Raw genomic sequence first — 18,851 nt, forward strand, 5'->3', positions numbered from 1 at the left:
AGAGAGAGCAAAAGTAGTTTGGGAAAGGAGAAGAGCAAATTTTCCTATTAAGTCTTAATTTGAAATACAGGCCTGGTATCTAATAATGTGCTGTCTAAAGCAGGGAAGTGGTAGATTATTAAAAACAGTATCTCTTTACTCATTAGTCTCCTTTCTAATAGAGCAAATGTTGTGATGTCATTGTTCTCCTGTTTAACAGCTATATGTGCCACAGTGGTGCCCAGCACTTACCACAGAGGGCAGGGGGCCAGACCAGGAGATTTCCTTCCCTGGGGTGGGGGAGGTTTTGGCACATCTTGTACCAGCACATGGCAGAACAAGCAGCAGTCTTTAGAGCTTCCATACAGAATATGTCTGAGTGATGGAGGATGCAGGACCAAAGATTTTTTACTAGATGTGGTTCCTTAGGGATAAAGATACCTGCAGTGTCTTCAGTCCTAAAAGTTAGGGTAATATTGTCCAAGAATTATAAAAGAGTTGGGAAAACCTGTTTTATACAAAGTTAACTGCTGCCACTACTTCAGCTAGCCTGGGGTACAGAATATTACCTAGGCAGAGCTCCTGAGTGTAGCATGTTTAGGAGGAAGCCTGTCTGAGCAAAGAGGAGTTTCTCTTGAGTCTTCTTGCTGAAGTTTCATCAGGGAGGGAGTATCTGGTTAGGAAATAATATTTTTGAGTGGTAATTTCATAGTGCAGAAGAAAATCTGGAAGGGGAGGTGAGTCTGAATCTTACTGTCAGTCATTTGGTAGGTGCACATGTGTTGGACAGGTGGCAGAGAGGAAAACTGGGCAGCTCCAGCATCAGGTCTGTCACTGCAGCCGGAACTCAATACATGCATTGCTGATGTGCTCAGTGTGCTGGAGCTGTTCCCCCACCAAAGCAATAAGATAAGTGGAGAATGCTGCTTTTTAAGACTCTCATTGTGGAGGTTTTACATCTTGCTAATACTGAGTATGAGATCATTAAACAGGCAGCCATCCTGGTTCTGTAGGAAGATTCTATTGCTAATTGACAATGTATTTTAATCTACATAAAACTGGTTGAACACATAAGCAGGTAAAATTTTATTTCCTGATAGCTGATAAATCCCTCTGTTAGGTGATAAGGACAGTTAAAATCCACAATATTTTGGTCATAGGTGTGACTGAAGAATAAATTCCAAGGAATGTCCAGTAAAAAACAGAAAGAACTCCACACAAAGCATTGTGAATTCAACTGCAGTTGATTATAGTCATTCTATAAGAATAGACTCTACTACAAACATATTTCTGTTAATGTGGGTAGCATGAATGTAATTTGTGTCTATCTGTCCATCTCATAAACTTCATAATGCTCCACATTATTCTTCATGTTGCAAACTCTGACATAATTTCTGTTGACTTTAAAACAAGACTGTAATGATTTCTAGTCAAGATTCACAGACTACACCATAATATAGTTGTCAGCATGAGATACCAGAATTTTGTTGAATAAACCAGTGTGTTTTAGGATTCCTTCCCTGTAAGAAACTAAATGGAATGATCTTTCATCTGATTTACATCTGGCCAGGAGTGTGTAGCACTCTCTGAAATTTTGTCTGACTTATCTGAGAGTTTGTGGTCTCATCAGTCTTACCAGTGCTTAGTTCTGCTCTGGGCTCTGTGTATTTGACCCTCCATGTGGCAAATTAAATAACTGGATTCCCAATTATGGCTTTAGAAATTCTGGATGTCATGTGTGCCTACCTGCACTGAGAGAAAATTCTCCCAGGACATTCAAGGATCAGTAACACACTTAGTCAAAGGGAATATTTGAGGCTTTTTCTGGTCTGGTAGAAATACTAATCTCTTTAGAGTTAAAAGAAAAGCTGAGAAGAAATTACCAGATGTAAAATTAACCTTACCAAGCAGCTTTTATCTTCCCTGAATTCCCAGTTCCAGAATATCTGACAAGGTAGACTTTTCTTGGCAGCCTGCTTGCAGGGTTCTGCAAGAACCCTGCTTACCTGTAGCACGTCATCAACCCAATAATGGGTTAATAAAGGGTCAGAGATAGTTTTCAACACTTTTGTTGTCCAGAATTTCTAATTGTTTCTCTCAGTCTTTCCCCTTTACCTGTTGGCTTTCCATTTCCAATAAAACCTGGTCCTTTTTCCCCCAGTTAAAAATAATAAGCGCCTTTGAGAATAATGCTTCATGTCACCCATGCTGCCCCTGCAAGGAAAAATCAGCAAAAAGAATTTCAGAGCTCCTTGACCACACAAACAATGACTCTGTGAGATTTGTGCTGATGCCCCATGCTCCCCAGTCTGCTGATGTTAGGATCTATTGGGTTAAAAGTGCTTTCACCAGGAATTTTTCTAAGCAGTTCAAGGAAGAACCTGACCTTCTTGATAATAACAAAGAACAGTTCACATGTTGGATTTCTTCATTTTGCTTACAAGTAACTTGGTGTTATGGCATGAATAGAAACACCTTTTTCAAGAATTGAAGAACAAACTTAATGGTCCAGCATTGGGATTTTTGGGGGTGTGTGTGTGTTGTTTTTTCCTATTAAAATAAATGCAGAGAATAACAATATTTTTTTCCCATGTGTTTTTTTTATTACTTAGCTGTTGTATGTTTAGGACAGCAATCTAACCAAAAGTATTTGTTTATGGTTTACTTGTTTCCCAATTTTCAGTGATAAGAAGCTCAAAACTGGCACTCCTGATTTGTATTTCTGCCTTGCAATGACTTCTGTGCTTCAGTTTGTGCGTCACCTTCCTGTCCTGTTTTCTTACTGATGATTTTTTTACAATTTTTTTTACTCTTTTCTTAGGAAAAAACACCAAACTTTTATGCCAGTTTTGTGTAAGTAGCCCCTGAGACAGCCTCTTAAGTCTGTAGGCCGTTCTTCAGTGGCTTCCAAACCATTGCTAGATTTAGCTTTTATCAAATCAGACTCTGATGGTAATTTCAAAATCACCCATACAATTTGTTTTGGCTTTCAGGTAGTTTGATATAAATATACCCAGTGACTTTGTGGCTCCAAACTGCAATTATTCATGAAGCTGATTCTGCAGCTGTGGTGGATGCATTGCCCAGGACCCAAGGGCCTTCAATCACCAGGAACATACATGACTGCCTCTCCCAAGGAAGAAACAAAGGAGAAACCTTTATTTCTTGTGTAGCTGGAAGGAAAAGCAATAAAATCTTGACACCCAGTTAATTTAAAGAAGCATTTTTCAAAATACCTCTTGACTGTGAGGATCTTGTAACTCTGCCACAAACGTGCCTTTGGACTTGTGCAAATAAATCATTGGAGTATTGATTGGGCAAAGTGGTCATTGCTGGAGTGACTGTGGAAGGATCATGACAAAGCACTTGGAGATCATCAATTTGTCATTTTTGTTGGAACACGAAAGGGAAACAATATTGGGAGTACTGAAGAGAGATGAGTACTTGAAAAAAGTTGAAGATAAAAGAATCAGGTAATCCTTTTTGTTATTGCTTTTGCATATGTGGTTGGTAGATGTTTTTGTGGTACCCACTGGAGGTTTTCTGTACACCTCATACAACGATGAGTGCTGTGAGATGACACAGGAAATTGTAAGTTCAAGTGTGTTAAAAAGAAAATTGCTTGCTAATGTGGTTCTCAGTAAACAAAAATCATGTCCATTGCTTCAAGACAAAACTATAGAAAGATAACAAGTGCAAAAATACGCAGCAGTGTTTCTTAAATTTCAGATTATGTAAATTTAGTCTGATTTGGCTGAATTTCCCCCTGTAAATGGAAAGTTTTAGGAAGGCTCTACCTCTGAGAGGAGCTGCACAGAGCCTGCCTTCAGAGCTGACTGAGGGACAGAAGTTTGGAAGGTGTCAGAGGGACAGAAAGTTGGCATCTGCCTCTGTTCAGGACTTCCTACAGCATGGGACCAATGCATGATGGTGTCCTTCTTTCTGTTGTGGGCCTTACAGAATAGGGAGGAGGGACACTTCATTTTCCAAATTACTTAGAATTATTAACAAATACAATTTAAAATCTCAGTTTTTTTTCTCAAAAGTCACTCTTGGGAGAAGTAGAGTCTCAGAGTGTTAATAGAGCCCATGTGTTCTTTTTCTACCCAGAAAAGTAAAAATCAAAGTTGAGAACAATGCGAGGAGGCAGGCTGAGTCAGCAGTTTTAGAAAGCTCAGTTTGAGTTAGCTCAGCTAAGTATCAGTTCTGGAAAGGTCCCTTTGCTTTTCAAGGATGGTTTGGCTGCTTCATTTCACTTCCCCCCTGTTGCTCTTTTGAAGTTTCATACAGTGTTGGTTCTGAGAGGCTTAGTGGGGATGGATACAGCACTGGGTGTTGGTGAGGGTGTTGAATATAACAAGTGACAGAGGGAAAATTTCCAGCCTTTGCTGGTTTCTGTCCATGAATCCCAAGGCCAGGCTGCATTGTTCTTCCCTTTGATTTTCTAAAAATATTTTAGGCATTGTACAAAGAAATTTTAGACATTGCAAAGGTGTATGTTCAGCACCGTCAGAAGCTTCTACTGTTTAAAATCATTATTTGAAAATTAATGGAAATTTAATAATTTGAAAATTAATGGAAATTAATTAATTAATTATTTTCCACTATTTGGAAACCTATGCAGAGTTAGCCACAGGTTTTGAAAGCTTTTCTCTTTCAATTGAACCCAGTCTGAGTGCAATGCCCCTGTTGGTGTGCAGCCCATTTACCTGGGGGAGCACAGTGGCTCATCTGAAAGGAGGGGGTGAAAACTGTCTGCTTCTGCTGCTGCCCGACTGGAAAAAAAGGTGTTTCTTTTAGGTGGTGTGGGCAAATTAATCATTTTTGTCTCCTTAATGGTTTGTGAGATGAAAAAGAAAACAGATGGAGCACTGTTTGTTCCAGAGCATTCTGCTCTGTTTAGTAATAAAATAAAAATTTCAAATAAATTATTTTGGTTTCCTGAGGCCATGGCCTTGGAAATGTGTGATGTGCCAATAATCATCTGTCAAAGGCATCAGTATGGAGTGTATCAGATCACTGGATTCTTGAAGGCCCTGAAAGTTTTTTCTGCTATTGTAATTTCCCGAAATCCTGAGGTTTTGTGGGGTTTTCTGCTTAGTTTCATTTGATTAGCTTGGGGTTTCTTTTGTTTCTGTTTTTTTTTTTTTTGGGGGGGGGTTTTTTTTGTTTTTTTTTAATTTTTTTTTTTTTTTAATATGACGTCTTAACCCCCCAGATTTTCTTTATGGCACTGCTGGAATTCACTCTGCTAAATCTGCTAAGTCTGGAAACTTGCAGCACCCCTGGAGGGGACAGTTCAGCGCAGTTCAGTGAAGTGGCAGGTGGTATTGGCTTATCAGTATTTTGGTAAAAAAATACCCTAAGAAAATACTCAAAATCAAGCTAATCTGAAATAAAATGCTAATTAGAATAACTAATGATGCAATGTGGTGCTCATGCATACTTCTAGCACCTGTGTATGAACCAATGGGCTTTGTATTTATTGTCACTACACCATACTTTGTCTGATAACAATGGAATGTGGTCTATAAAAGATTTCCAGAATATAAAATCTATAAAGAATTAGACAGTTAACTGCTTCCTATGAGACTTTTTAATTTTTCTTTCTCAGTACAATTTGGCATGAATCTATAATCACGGCTTATAAGCACACTTCAGGGGAACATTTGTTCTCTTTAAAATTCCATTTGGTACAATCTGTTATATACTTTATTGAAGTACTTTGCTGAAGAGCAAGTCCCTTTTTATTTATTTTGAAGGCATTTTCCACTCTGGGAAGATGCTTACTTGTACATTGTAGTGAGGAATTCTTATTATCCTGTTCCACTCCTTCTGAATCTATCTTGATAATTGTTTTTTTTATTTTTCTCCTCCTATAAGTTTTCAAAAGCCCTTGCAACTTAAAAACACCTTCCTATTCATTGTGAAAGCAAAGGTAAATGCGGGAGGATGTTCTAATAATAAAATTGTTAAGCGTTGTTTTTACTATGGCTGCTCATACTCGTTTTCTGGAGTGCAGGTGGCTCTTCTGGTGTTTTTGTTTGATGCACAATTATTTCACCCACATGAGAGAGAAACACAGAAGTCATCAAGTTCATTTTCTGAGTTCTAGTTTTGATAATACAAATAACCTCTTTAATAAAGATTATGATCTATATTCATAACTCTTAAGTGTGCATCTTGCATGTCTGGATGTTTTCTTTGAATATTGATTTGAAACTGTTAGTAGATTAGTTGTACAAAAAACCTGCAGCGCTCTAAAAATTGCTTCATAATGCTTTTTATGTCAGTTGAATTACCATCATTTTTTTTAATTACTAAGATTATTTGAGTAAAATCAGTAATTCTTACCTTAACTATTTTCTTAGGGTTTAAATTACAAAGTTCCTTTCCATTCTATATGGAGCACAGCTACGAATGCTATGCTTTTAGAGGAGCTAGAGTAATAATGGCTGTGCTGAGAAAATTGCAGTTTTGTCCAAATAAAAGGCTTTAATGGGTTCTTGTTTGAACCTCTCTGTCAGCATTTAGGTTGCCAGAGGTTGTGTAAGAATTGCACCAACCCCAGATCTGTACTGACAAGGAAAGTTAGCATTCCTGTCTTTTCATCTGACTAAAATGACATCTTCTTATCAGTCCAAAGAGATCCATGGAAACCATTTATGGTATTAACTTCATTATAATACAGGAGCAATTGTTAGCATGGATACCACCATGTGGTAGTTACAGGCAAGTACTTTAGAAAAGCAGAAGTTTGAGGACTGGGAATGGGAAGTGATTTATCTGTTGAGTATACATTTGGACTTGTTATAAACACAAAATGGTTGCAGGATAACATATGTAATATGGTGCATGGGCTGTGTTCCTGTACAACTGCTGATAAATATTTGAAGGAGAGAGTGTTCTGTTAAAGCACATTGGCCATCTGTACCTGGAAGCTGCAAAGTTCCTGTCTGGCAGCCCTGTCATTTGTGAGGTGTATTTAACACAGTTTAGCACACTGCTATTTTTTGAATCAGAGACTTTTCCATCAAGGGGAGTTGCTATTGCCAGATTTCAAAGGGCAGAGGTGCCTGTTTTGCTGTCCTGTGCTCTTTGAGAACCACGATCTTGCAGTGGCAAAGGAATTTCTCATGGTGATTAATTTTCATATGCTGGGAGAATCTGTTTTAGTAAGGACTAGCAAGAAACCAACAGGGGATCTGTGGGGGTTTTGGGGTTTGTTTGCTTGTTTGGTTGGTTTTTGTTTGTTTGTTTGGGTTTTTCCAATATTTCTTTCCAATCTTTCCAATCAGTAGCCATTTTTATTTGAGAGGACAAGTAAGTTACCCTGAAAAATTTCATCCATGGAAGTTTGCCATCGTTACAATAGCCAGTATAATTTCAGTTCCCATGCCTCCTTTTCTTCTTTTCACTGGGCTCTCTTTTATCACTCCTCATTCCACATCTCTTTTTCCCTGCAAATTCATTCTTTGCTTGTTTCCTTGTGTTGTCATCAATGTGCCTCCCTACTTGGGTGCTCTTAACACAGTTTTTATCATCTTAATCTGTTACTTCAACAAAATGTGAAAACCAGTGCTTATTAAGTAAGTATAAATAATACTTCAGGTACTCATGTTTTACAATTTAAGGAGACCTCAATGGAAGCTGGTAATAGCCCAGTCCTTTTTGTGAACTCTCAAAAATATTTACTGTTATTTCCTGCATACTGTGCCAGACAGGGAAGGGAATCTGGCTGAATTTGGAGAAGATAGTGAGAATCAGTCTGGAAAGAAAATTGCCTTTCTTCCTCATATTCAAGTATGTTGATGCTGGTTCCTGCAAAGAAAAATTCTCTAGTTCCTAAGTTAGCAGCTTCACAGATTCAGAACAAGGATATTTCTATTCATCTGTGCAAAAGCAATTCAATTTTTTTATCTGCCAAACTCTTTAATTATAATTGACTGAGGGAGGGAGAGGGTTGACCTTTTTTATTTTTAATTCAATTTTTTATGACCCGTTGAACTCTGGAAATTTAGAATGGCAAAATAAAATTAGGTATACTTGGATTATGCTGTTCTACATCTTCAGAGGAAAAAAGGTTTTGAAATGGGGAGAAAGAAGATCCAGGAAAAATTTGAAAATCAAACTCAGGAATTATGTATGCTATTACATTTAACAGTTTGTTTGGTTTTGGTTTTTTAAGTAATAGAGAGGAGGTGAGGTAGAAAAAAGTACAGAATAAAATTTTCTAAAATCCTACTGAAATAGAAAAAAAAGCATCCAAACCAGTCAGTTTGGTATTAAAGGGAAAGTTACTTAACTTAAAGCAAGTGGACAATGCTTACAGAGTTAAAGGAAATTATGGCATTTATCTAAGTAAATGGCTTGGGCAGAGAATGTCTTTCCTCTTGCAGCAGTATAGCTATTTTACTTTTAAGGGATAAATATTCTCTAGGGTAAAGCTTACTTTTAATATAAAATGGATCTGGTAAAGCTTCTCATTGCTTCCTCTTTGCAGTGTTATAGGGGTTTGAGAATATTTCATCTCCTGAGGCTGCATTTGTGAAGGAACAAGGACCTTTGCCTCATTGCTTTCAGCATCCCTAGGGAAGGATCTGACTGCTTTGGGGATTCCTGTGCTTCTGGCAACTGTGCCAAGAGCTGTGAATTCTGGAGTCAGTTTCTTTGGTTGGGTTGTTTTGTTTTGTTTTGATTCCTGTTTTTACATTGGCCTTTTAGTCCACCTTTGGAAAGGGTCAGGTTGACACATTCAGTGTTACTTGGAATCCTGGTTACAACAGAGCTCTTCTCCAATGTGCTTAACATATTTTCTCAGACAGTAGAGGGATCTTAATATAAATTCATAGTTTAGAAAAATGGCTACATATTCTGATATACTTGGCAGAATCAAATTTATTTTTAATAGCTGTCTGTCATCAAACAGCCATTGTAATAAAAGGTTTAGAAACTCCAATGAATTATAGGATTCTTTTTCTCAGAAGCCTATTAAATTGGCTTCTGCTGAGTTTTATTTTCCCTTTCATATTACTAGGACAAGATTGATAAAGATTAATTATGGTTTACTATTTGTGATTAAAAATATCTAACTCTGTCTTTAAATGTATTCCTTTAAAATTATGGAGAGTGCAAATGTTAGATTGGCACAAGGAAATTGGGTGTTTATAATCCACCTGGTTCCTGCCCTGGGAAATAAATGTAGTAGTAAGCCAGTGCAGCTACAGGCTGCACTTTTATCCCTTTTCAGCCCAGTGAAAGCAGTGCAGCTCAGCTGTGCTTGGTTAGGGATTGTTATGATGATGGATTTTTTCAAATTACTCACCCACCTTCTCATGCTTTTTCTGGCCCTTGAGACAGTCCATTTTTTATTTTCTTAAGATATTAATATATTTGTTGCAGTCAATCAGAAATTCAGCTCAATAAATAATATGGGGAATCTCAAATGAGTGTTCATATCCAGTGGATCTGTCCATGCACTCTTTGCTTCTTTTTTAAATTTTTTCTTTCTTATTTGTTTAATTTAGTGGACTATCTGTGGTTTGATTTATTTTCTCTCAGTTCTCTGGAAGTCATCAATGGCAATTTATATTAAAAAATAAGAAAACAAACACTTCTTAGATTTTCTATTGTTAGCAGATCAGTTATCACCTGACAAGAATTTTAGATTGTGTTTCACACAAGCACTGGAAAATACTGTTGCAATCACCACTACTGAAGAGTAGGAATAATGTCTTTTTATGTCACAAGAACATTGATAAGTTTTTCAACATGTTGATCTCTAAGTAAACTATCAAAAAAAAAAAATGCTCTGTTTATTGTTTTGGGCCTTTAGACACTTCCCAATTTTAAATTGGAACTATTTAAAACAGATTTTGTGCTAACTAAGCACAAAAGGGTCTGAAAGTTGCAGTGGGGAGGGAGAAGGCTGGAGTGGAAGGAGTTCAGTGGAGACTGTTTCACCATTAGACACCTGGATGCAGTGCACAGGACACAGTGATTATTGCCAAAAACATGGCAACTGCCAATAACTGCATGTCAAGTTCCTGAATGCAATGGGTCATGATTAATTTAATTTTTTTCAATAAAAATAAGCCACTGGAAATAAATCTGTTTTGAAAAAAATAAGCCTTTGCTTGTGCATAGTATTCTAACCCTTGTGAGATTTGAGGATTAACAATATTCATCTTCTGAGCTACTCTGATACTTGGATAAGGATCAGGTGCTTGGTTTGCATGCAGATACTGAAGTGCCAAAAGCAACTGGAACTGAATTATTTGTGCCTCTTTAGTTCTGTGGTATGAGATGAACCAAATCATTGCAAACCTGAATAAAAAGTGAAAATTAAGTTGTCTGTCAAAGACTCTCTGTTGAACATTCCTTGGTGGTTCTGCTGTATAAAAATTCCCAGTTTTGACAGGAAACCATGGAAAAAATGAGATAGAGAATGACCAATGATCAGGTAAAGAAGTTGTGGTCCAGTTTGGCAATCAAATTGTGTGAGATGAACAAGAGAACACTGTAATTGAGAAAATGGAGGCTAAAGGAACGCAAGGAAAGGTGTGGGCCTGCTGCTGGGTGGGATAGAGGATCCAGTGACAAAGCGTGTGGAAAAGGCCAATGTACATAACATCTTCTTGGCCTCAGTCCTCACAGGTCAGACAGGTTTTCTGGAATTCCAGCTCCTGAGGTCATTGCAAAAGTCCAGGGCAAAGTGAATTTGAACTGGAAAGTGCTGCAATACCTCTCACTGTGTGAAAGCACAATCAGTCTTTACAAATTTCCCTAAGGTCAGCTGGTACTCAAAGTGGCCATGTGGCAGAGCACTTTATCTCAGACAACTTCACATTGCTGGAGGGGTGACAGTAAATCATTAAACATTTGTGAATGTTGTTTGATGTTTAGTGAGATGTGAGTGACCATAAACTCAGTGGTAATTAGAGGTCTTCACAAGCACCTAAAGGTGTATTTGCTATTCAAGCGGATAGATGTGGTGTTTCTTTTGAAAATGCTGTGGTCAAGAACATGCTGGTGGTGGGTTGCTCAGTCCAGAAGAAGCAGATGAGTTTTGATGTTTGGAAAGTAGATCCAAGGATTGGGCTGGCAAAAATAGGGATCATCTCCCTTCTCTGTGCACAGTGGCAACACCAGAATCACTGTTTCACAGCACAGCACAACACTGTCTGCATTTGGAGCTGACTCACAGAAGGAAATGGACACGTGCCTGGCACCAAAAGCATCTCTGCAGGAAGTGAGATGTAAGATGCAATCAATAAACTGCAATAACAGTTAGCAAAGTACCAAGAAAGCACCTGAATCCTGGCCAGACTTTTGAAGGCTCAGGCATGAGAGAAAGGCTGTTTGGATTGGATGTGGAGAAGGGACTAAAGTTGGATGAAGCACTCACTTCTGGAAAGAGGTGAGGAGAGCAGAGCAAAGGCCTTGACTGGGATTTGCAGCTGCTGCCTGGAGGGATTGGACATGCCCTTTTCTAGAACTGTCAGAGGCTGAACAGCTGCAGGTCAGGCGGCTGCAGAGCAGCTGCTGTTCATGGGATCCCAGTGGGAAGCAAAATGCTGGCCAATCTTTTAGCAAGCCAATCTTCTATCCACAAATAACCTAATTCTGTCAGAGCTGACTCCCTGGTGGCCCAAGCAGTGTTCCTGGCCTCCTTTACTGGGCTGCAATCTGCAATCTTTCACTGATTTTATCTTCCATGTGGTTTTCTTCTGGCACATTTTTTCTGATCTTTAGGTGAAGGTGGCAGCAGGTTTATAAATCCTCCCCTTAAGCATCTATGTTTGTACAGAGATAGTGATTTCAGTGAACTGGAATGCTTCATGTCTGAGACTTTGGGGGCTCCTGGCTGATGATGGGTATGAAAGACAGCATAGGGAAGGGTGGGGTAATGGGGACACAGCAACACCCAGGCATGCAAAACTGAAAGAATTTAGCAGCCACTGAGTTTAGTTGCATCTCACAGTTGTTTTCTTGTTAATGACCCAACTCATTGGCCATTGAAACTGCAGACTTCAAAATCTAGTCTTAAACACAAATATTTTTATTCTGTAAAGTTGCTGGTAGAACTGGTAAGATCTGCAAGTCACACATTTAAACTGGCATTTTCCTTTTTTACTTTGCTTGTGTCATCACAGCATAACGCCACTACCTATTTAGATCTTTTGGTTTGGGCTCTTTTAAGGGTTTGATTAACTAGTACAGAATTGCATATATACTCCTACCTAACTCTGCACTGGCATATTATTAAATGCATACTAATTGTAGAAAATATTTTCTTCTTTTCCTTCAGTGCATGCACTGGATAGTCTCAGTTCTGAGTTGCTGTAAATGTGGGCTAAGCATGACTTGAATTATTGATGAAGGACAAGCAAAGATGGTTTATCAGTTGTCCAGAACTGCTCAGCTCCCTGCATTTACTCATAGTGATCTACCAGATTTTCCTCTTGACTGCATGTCTGACAGCTGGGGAATAGATTTATTCTGTGTCCTGTGTGTGTCAAGAAATACAGCAAATGCAACAAAAAAAAAAATTGCAATTACTCACGTCTTGTATTTTTAGCATAAAATGTTAATCTGTTAATAAGTTCTTACAGATCATTGAGTTGGAATTCCAAATGAAAATTTTTTTTTTTTTTTTTACTTCTAGGAAACTGAGAAATGAGCTTCTGGAAGTGAGAAGGAAAGGCGGAAACCGCCACTCTCAGCAGGAGAACAGCAGGGTCTGTGTTCGCTGCCAGAAAAGCCTGGGCTTCATTTTTGGCAGGGGAGAGCCGTGCCAGAGCTGCAGGCTGCGGGTGTGCAGCACGTGCCGCGTGCTGGGAGCCGAGGGGCACTGGAAGTGCTCGGTGTGCGCCAAGATCGCGTAAGTGCGGCAGGTTTTATTCCCACGTGTTCTGGTTTGAAAGTAAAACTAGTGAGAGACTTTAAGTCAGAAATACAATTTATTGGGAAAAGGGGGAAAAAAAAGACAAAAATACATGCAGTGATATAAAAGGAAGACTACTGACAAAGTCAGAATATAACCTGACACCCCTCTGGTCAGTGTGCTGGTAGCAGTCCAAATTGGAGTGGCTGCAGTCCTCTTGGAATGGCAGATGTGGTTGCTGCATCTTCTCGGAAACGTGTGGAAAGGCTTCCTCTTTGTTTAGAAATCCCTGGTTTTATCCAGGTGGGAATGCCTGGCTCCTCCTCTCTGGGCGGAGCAGCTCACAATGGGTTGATGTTATTCTGAGTCACCTGTCAAACAGAACTGGCTCCTGGAGAGTGTTACCTCTGAGTCATGTGGCAAGACATTGATGGGCCTATTAACAGGAGATAAGGAAAACTGCCCAGAGGCAACTGCTACTCGGATGGTAATAGGAAACCCCTGGCAGTGATTTTGTGCTACCATTGTGCATCCCCCTACAGAGAATTCGCAAGGGGAGAGGATTATCTGGGGGTTTCATTTGCTGCAATATCTCTTTTCCCAATTCCAAGCCAGTTTCAACTAGCTTGTTTTCCAAAGACTTGGAAGAATAATTCACTTGAGTAGTTTGGTAATACGGGATTTTTTTTTTTTTCTTGATTTGATAAGATAACCATGAAGGAAAGGAGAAATGTATTGGGCAACAAAATTCATTTATATATCCTGGTGTAAGGACTGGATAATGTAAGAAAGATATGTGATAAAAAAAGAATTTGAGGGATTTTTTTTTTTTTAACAGACCTTCAAACTCATGAGATCACGAAGGGAAGGCTTTCTGTAAATTGTTTCAGGAAGTAAACCCAAATCACTAGTTCTGTCAAGACTTTTGCTACCTAGATAATCAGTGAAAAATTACCACAGCAGGGCACAGAGTTTAGGGTTTGTGTCTTCCTGCGTTAGCTTTAGAAGGTTGCATCCATTTTTAAGTAGGAGCCTTAACCTCCTCTGCATCCAAGGGAGCACATCCGAAGGACAGTGTCTCACCTCTTGAGACAAAATATGTTTACGTGTTTGATTTGTGAAATGATTTTAAATTGGTAGGAGCCTGGCTGAGGTCCCTGTACTTTACCTCAGGCTGTTCCTGAGATAATGTCAGTGCTGTGCCTTTCAGAAGTGCTGGGGTGCAAGTGAGGTGACAGCATGGAGAACAGCAAACACAAGGCTGTGTTCATTTAAAAATGAAGAAAAGAAAAAGGGATTTGTTGACCCTGCCACATTACCTCCAATTTCTCTAAAAACACTGAAACAAACGGTAGCTGTGTTGTTTGAAAGATGAGACAAGGTGACAGGATGAGGAGCAAGAGCTGGCTCAAGAACAAATAATGTCAAAATCAATTTAATTTCCACCTTTGATAGGTGACAGAGGGGGATTGGTTGCTGTCTTATAACTTGGCTGAAGTTAACCTTTTGATACTCTCTCTTGTTCCTTTCTAATAGGCTGACAAATTAGGGTAGCTGTGCCCTGGAATAAATTCTGCCAGTGTGATTGCAGACCTGACTGGAAAATTGTAAAGCTCTGTTCTCAGCATAGTTATGGACATTTCACTGTCAAAAAAACTTAAGAAAACAAAGCCCAAAAACCCCAAACAAACAACAAAATAATAAAAAAATGTGCCACACATACAAACCAAAAAACCTTTTTAAAAACCCCAGTGATATAGAACAGAATATTTCTTGGCTGATTACTGTTAGATATTTTAGTTAAGGACCTTGATACAGCAGATGAATTTGCCAGTTACACCTGCAGGAGACATAAAACTGAGAGGTGCTCCAGGCATGCTCAAGGGCAAGACTAAGTTTCAAAGCAATGCTTAGAAATTAGAGAAGTGGTTTGAAGGTAAACAAGTGATGGCTCCCTATGGGCATGTGGAAGTGCTGCATTTGGGAAAAAATGCAGCTGCAGAAACATAAAATGAGAACACAAACAACTTCTGCAGCTGTTCCTTAGGAAAGGATCTGGGTATTGTACTGGATAAAAGCTGAACATGAATCAACAGAATTTTTCACGGCAGAAAAATTGAACATCACACAATGATGTACAAGCCAAATCACAGCCTGAAAAATACATGATAAAATCCTGTTTTATGTAGAGTACCTTGATTCTGTGTATCAGAATTCATATTGGCCACCTGGAGAAAGTTGAGCAGAAAGTAATGAGACTTAGCACAGAGGATGTCCAGAGCAATAAAAGGAGTTCACAAGTGTTCAGCCTAGGCAAGAGAAGACTGAAAACACCTGAGTTTTAAATCTACAGAATGTGGCTTACAGGTTGTTCTAAGACCCCTCTTTGGGTAAGAAAAGTAATGTGATACTTAAATTGCAGTGAAAGGATGTAATTTAGATGGCATGAACACCGACACAACTTGGAAGGGTTGCAGAATATTGTTTTACAACAGGTTGGATAAATCTCTCTTGGGGTGATGACATCAGCAAAGGTGGTCCTGTTCTGGGGCTGAGAGAGGAGTGAGGCCATGTCTCAAAACCTGTGTGACCTCTGCTTCTGCTGATTGTGCCGCAGTTCTTTCCCAAGCAGTGGTCTTAGCAACCACCTGGACAATTAATTCTGGTTGAAGCCCGCCTTTAGTTTTTACAAACCATGGTGTAATTTGCTAGCAAATTTTCAAGTGCTTTTCGAGTGCTAACTTTGTGCTGAACTTTTCAAGTGCTAACATTTTGTCCATGTTGAGAATCTTTATTAAATTGAAAGCTCTCTCTCTCCTTTATTTTTGTTCATATGCAGTGTTTCTGCAAGACTTCATGACAGCTAATGATATGTAAAATGTCTTTTACATTTCTGGGAGTACACGGAGAGATAATCTTCTGTGTGGGCAGTGTGGAGATGGAAGTTTGGGAAAGGCATTTTGGTTACATCATTGTGCATAGTTCTCATTTAAATTATTTCAGTTCTGCTTTTCTACCAAGTGAGAAATGCAGGGGGAATCAGAATTTTTAGAGTTTTAAAATTACGTTTGATGGAGGAACTGATTAATTTAATAGGGCCTTTGACAAGATAAAAAGGCAAACATCAAGGAAGAGAAAATAATACAGTGTTAAGAGACATTTATGCTTTATAAGTAGCAAACAAAAGGCAGGAAGAGGAGAAAAATCTTCTAGCTCTGTAGCATTGACCTGCATGCAGTGTTTGTGTCTATCAGATTGGACTGTTTTACCATGCTTTCCAAAGAGTGTTGCGAAAGTTTTATATTTGTCCCTCTCTGTTGTCCCTTTTTCAGCAGCCTTGATGATGTTGATATCTGTGCAGACTCTGGCCCCTGCTGAGCTGTTCCATTAGCAGAGCCTGGTTAAACTGTTGTTGTGATGTGATGTCTGCTGTCACACAGACTACGAAACGCCTAAAGTCAGGGAGAAGCTTTTATGGCCTTTGTGAACCCTGAACAACTTTGGTTGGTGCTGTATACCTGTGCTCCCCAAACCCAAGAGTGTCCTTTAAGTGCTATTTAAGGTTATAGCAGTAGCTTGTACAAGTCCTCTTCATAGTCATGAATTACACCTGCAGGAATGTGTCCAGAAGTTTTTCAGAAATGTTGGAAAACCTAATTATTACATTTGGTATCAGAGAAGAAGGTCTGGTACTGGGTGGGGAGAGTGTTCATTCAAATAGACAACCATGGCACAAATTGCTGCAGTAATACCTTGAATTACATAGATAATCCAAAATGGTTGCAGAAACAAATACCTTGTGTCAATAAAAAGAAGGTAGGTAATATCAGCCACCTGATATTAAATGAAGCCTGTTGCTTCATTTAATACATTTTGACATTAATTTCCTTATGAGCTTTTTGAATCCTGCCTGTCCAGTCCTAACACTGGAGTTTGGGATATTTGCAGTACAGTGAAAGGGCATTTTGTCATGTGGCCTGGGATAAAATGTTGTTATTGCTTTAAGAGTTACAGTGGATTTATGACCAGCTATCAAAAAAAAAAAAAAAAAAGAGAAAAAAGAAAGGTGGCAAACTGCAAGCATGCTCACTTTGATTTAAAGAGCAGTAATTTTAAGGTGATAATTTTATGAGTATGTGGTAAAACACAATATATTATCTGAAATTAAAAAAACAAAAAACCCCAAGCACAACTCAGTAACAGGATGGTGGCTGTAGGGGTGAGATACCAGTTCATTTAATAATACAGTCTCTTTGTTCATCTGTCAATCAGAACATCAAGTGGCCACAAGAGAACCTGACTTCTATACAATAATACTTACCGCATTTCATCTGCCATTTCTCCAGAGACAGACTTGCCTGAAAAACAGCTTTTGGAGATGGGGAAGCTGGTTGCAATACAATAATTACATTCTGAAAAGCTTTCAAAAAAAGAGATTTAGTGAATTTGAATGGGAGTAGTGGCAGAGGTTCATAAGTATTTTTAAGTATAACAAACAGGTTTATATGTAAGTTGTCTTACAATTTAGAGTCACTGTCAAAGGAGATCTCCCTTGAATGTCCATAAAGAGAAAATTATTTAGTTGGATTTTGCCCTCATGGGAAAATATACCGGGAAAAATATAGGGAAAATATAAAGTCTCAAGACAAAGCATTTACAGGTTAAGAAGGATTAGAGCCAAGTGTTTAGCCAAACTCTTAGTTCTCCAGCCAAGGTCAGAGAACGAGACAGTCCTTATCCATGTGATTTTGTTTGATAGTTGTGTTGTTGCACTATTTAATGAGGTAAATCAAGCCTGTGATGCTCTAGAAAGAGGAAGATTTCTGCTTCATTCCTTCCATACAAGGAACTGAGGTCATCAGGGGCTTTCAAACAGGGGTGTTAAAAGAGAAACTTTCAATTTAAGTCTTTTTTTTCCCCCCTGCATTTTCTTAAATTATGATCACTTTGTGTTTTAAATTTGGCAGACAAAATGATCAATAGATTGAGGGAAATAAATTTCTTCCAGCTGTCTTCTGAAAGGCTTATTTCACACCTTGATGCTGTCTGTAGTTCTCATTGCAAGTGTGTCTAGGTATCTGAGAGCACTGCCTTTATATATCAAATGTCTAGTTAGCCCAAGTTATTACAGCAGAACAAAGCAGTAATGGAAAATTTATCTTAATCTCTGAAATAATTGTGCTGTCTTAACATGTCATGAAAATTCATTGGAATCTCTTAGTAACATTTATTCCCATTAGGAGCCTAAAAATAGAGGTATTTCCAATGTTTTAATATGCAAATTCTTTTCAAAATTATTTTAATTTTATTTTAGTAACTTCTAGGCAAGTTTGCTTTCTTTTCACGGGGTCAAAAAATTCTGCTTAATAGCCTCACAGCATAATAAAACTTACAGTGGAATTAATTTATGTTGTAAAAAATACTCTGTGAAATCAACTACATACAAATACAAGGGTATGTGAGGGTATATGATAAGGGCTTTGCTATGTTCCAACATGGACTAAATTTTATCCAGCCTTTGGTTTTGCCTTTTTTCCCCACATTTTCTTCCTGAGGAGGAAGTAAAATAACTTGAGGAACAGGGGATGGAAAGGAAGATAGGCTGAATCTCTTGTATCTGCTGTGGATGTGAGTCAGATAAGATGATCAAATGGAGATGAAACTGTTTTACCAATGTGGGGCTTTCTCCTAAAGAAATAATTGAAAGTAACAATTGGGACTTTCCATCTGAAATTGATTTTTTATTATTATTAACTGGGACGTTTAACCATGAAGTGCCTTGCAAAAATGAGAGTGGAAAATCTGAGTTTTTGAGGGGCAGGCTATAGGTTATGTTCTATTTCTAAACTGAGCAGAGGTGTTATTAATTTGTGTCGTGGGAGATCACAGAGGGGGAAGAAGCATGGAACCATAACCTGCTCCCTCTCCCATGGTGATGTGAGTAGGTGGATCAGTAATTAATGCAGAAGGACTTTAGCAGATACCT

The 18,851-nt window shown here is 38.5% G+C and overlaps 1 protein-coding gene across 6 annotated transcripts in view; it reads left to right on the forward strand.

Annotated features, from left to right (window-relative positions):
- Nucleotides 1-18,851, forward strand: part of SYTL5 (synaptotagmin like 5) — a 79,899-nt gene that overhangs the window by 23,205 nt on the left and 37,843 nt on the right. For all 6 annotated transcript variants that reach the window (XM_030282590.4, XM_030282617.4, XM_004174940.6 and 3 more), the window contains exons 2-3: nucleotides 2,973-3,452; nucleotides 12,647-12,862. In XM_030282590.4, coding sequence (XP_030138450.4) covers nucleotides 3,334-3,452; nucleotides 12,647-12,862 — 335 coding nt within the window. In that variant the 5' untranslated portion in view covers nucleotides 2,973-3,333. The remainder of the gene's footprint in view (nucleotides 1-2,972; nucleotides 3,453-12,646; nucleotides 12,863-18,851) is intronic.

The sequence above is a fragment of the Taeniopygia guttata genome, chromosome 1 (assembly GCF_048771995.1).
Source record: "Taeniopygia guttata chromosome 1, bTaeGut7.mat, whole genome shotgun sequence".
In the NCBI taxonomy this organism is placed as follows: Eukaryota; Metazoa; Chordata; class Aves; order Passeriformes; family Estrildidae; genus Taeniopygia; species Taeniopygia guttata.